The sequence below is a fragment of the Triticum dicoccoides genome, chromosome 5A (assembly GCF_002162155.2).
Source record: "Triticum dicoccoides isolate Atlit2015 ecotype Zavitan chromosome 5A, WEW_v2.0, whole genome shotgun sequence".
Taxonomy (NCBI): Eukaryota; Viridiplantae; Streptophyta; class Magnoliopsida; order Poales; family Poaceae; genus Triticum; species Triticum dicoccoides.
Window position 1 is genome coordinate 388,116,981 of NC_041388.1, and position 1,258 is coordinate 388,118,238.

General features: G+C 58.7%; 1 protein-coding gene across 1 annotated transcript; it reads right to left on the bottom strand.

Moving 5' to 3' along the window:
* Positions 1-213: 213 nt before the first annotated feature.
* LOC119301716 (probable CCR4-associated factor 1 homolog 7) lies at positions 214-1,252 on the bottom strand. The gene has a single exon (XM_037578700.1). The coding sequence runs from the start codon at positions 1,146-1,148 to the stop codon at positions 309-311; it is 840 nt and encodes a 279-aa protein (XP_037434597.1). The 5' UTR covers positions 1,149-1,252; the 3' UTR covers positions 214-308.
* Positions 1,253-1,258: the final 6 nt, after the last annotated feature.

A 1,258-nucleotide genomic window follows, 5' to 3' on the forward strand; every position in this document is an offset into this window, starting at 1 on the left:
GACAAAAGAAGTGTTCTTTTTGCTATCAAGTGTGTAACTCTAGAGGACGTGTGAAGAATCAGCATAGGTGGACTTTAACCAGTATCTAGAGGGTGTTTCATCATTCCATCAACTTCAGCACGCAAAATCAAACAACAAAAACGCAGTCATCTAACCTAAACAAACTCACTGAGGAGTATCACAATTGAGGGAAAAGTGGTACCTTTTTCGGTGTCAAGCAAGAGGATATAATCAGGCATCACACATTCACCAGACAGGTTTCTCCTTTCTCTCATAAATAGTTCATCATTTATTTAACTATCCATTACTCAGTGAACAGAGGTGGTTTCCCCGCCCTCTGTGCCTAGACCATACAACACACCAGCATATTTCTCAGTTAATCCGCCGAAGTATGACTCCTTGAGCTTGTTGAAGGAGAGCGCGGTGAGCAGAGAATCGGAGCCCGCCTGATGGCAGATCCCGACCCGCTCGACGTCGAGCAGCTCAGCGAGCTTGTTCAGCCCGCCGTGGAGGCTATTGCAGAATCTCATCAGGTGTTTGATGTCGTAGATCACGGGGAAGTAAATCCTGATGAGGTCGAAGAATCCGGAGCTGGTGTCCGGCAGGTTGGAGCCCGTGAGCAGCTTGAGCAAGTAGCCGAAGTCGTAGCCGCTGTGGAAGGTGACCCAGTGGATCTCGGCGTTGAGGACGACGCCGGAGGACATGAGCAGCTCGGCGAAGCGGCGCGAGTCGGCCCCCTCGGCGGCGTGGCGGGCGAAGTCGATCCCGCTGCGGCGCAGCAGGTCGATGGAGTCCGCGGCGGCGACGTCGGTGCGCGGGTCGAAGCCCCGGAAGTTGAACTGCCAGACGCAGGGGCGGCCGTCCGGGCCGAGGGCGGGGAGGCCGCCGCGCTCGTCGGAGAAGGTGAGGCCGAGCTGGATGAGCTTGAGCATGTCGACGTTGGCCTTGAGCGTGGCGTAGTTGAAGTCGGCGTTGGACTTGAAGGTGCCGAGCGGGCGGCAGACGACGCCGGGGAACTCGGTGTCCATGGCGACGTAGGGGTAGTCGTCGACGATCTCCCGGATCACGGCGAACTCGGCCTCGAGGTTCTCCGCCCACACCTCGCGGATCTCCACCCCGTCGGGCTTCTCTACGGTCGGCGTCGCCATCGGGTGCCGGGCATCAAAGATTCGAGCTTCTCCTCCCCTCTCCTTCCTGGAAGCCTCGGAGCTGGGTGGCGCGGCGGAGCGGGAGGCGGCGGGGCCCACGGGCGAGCGGC

Excerpts from the sequence above, each read along its gene's own strand:
- LOC119301716 (XM_037578700.1), bottom strand. The coding sequence starts at position 1,148 with ATGGCGACGCCGACCGTAGAGAAGCCCGACGGGGTGGAGATCCGCGAG.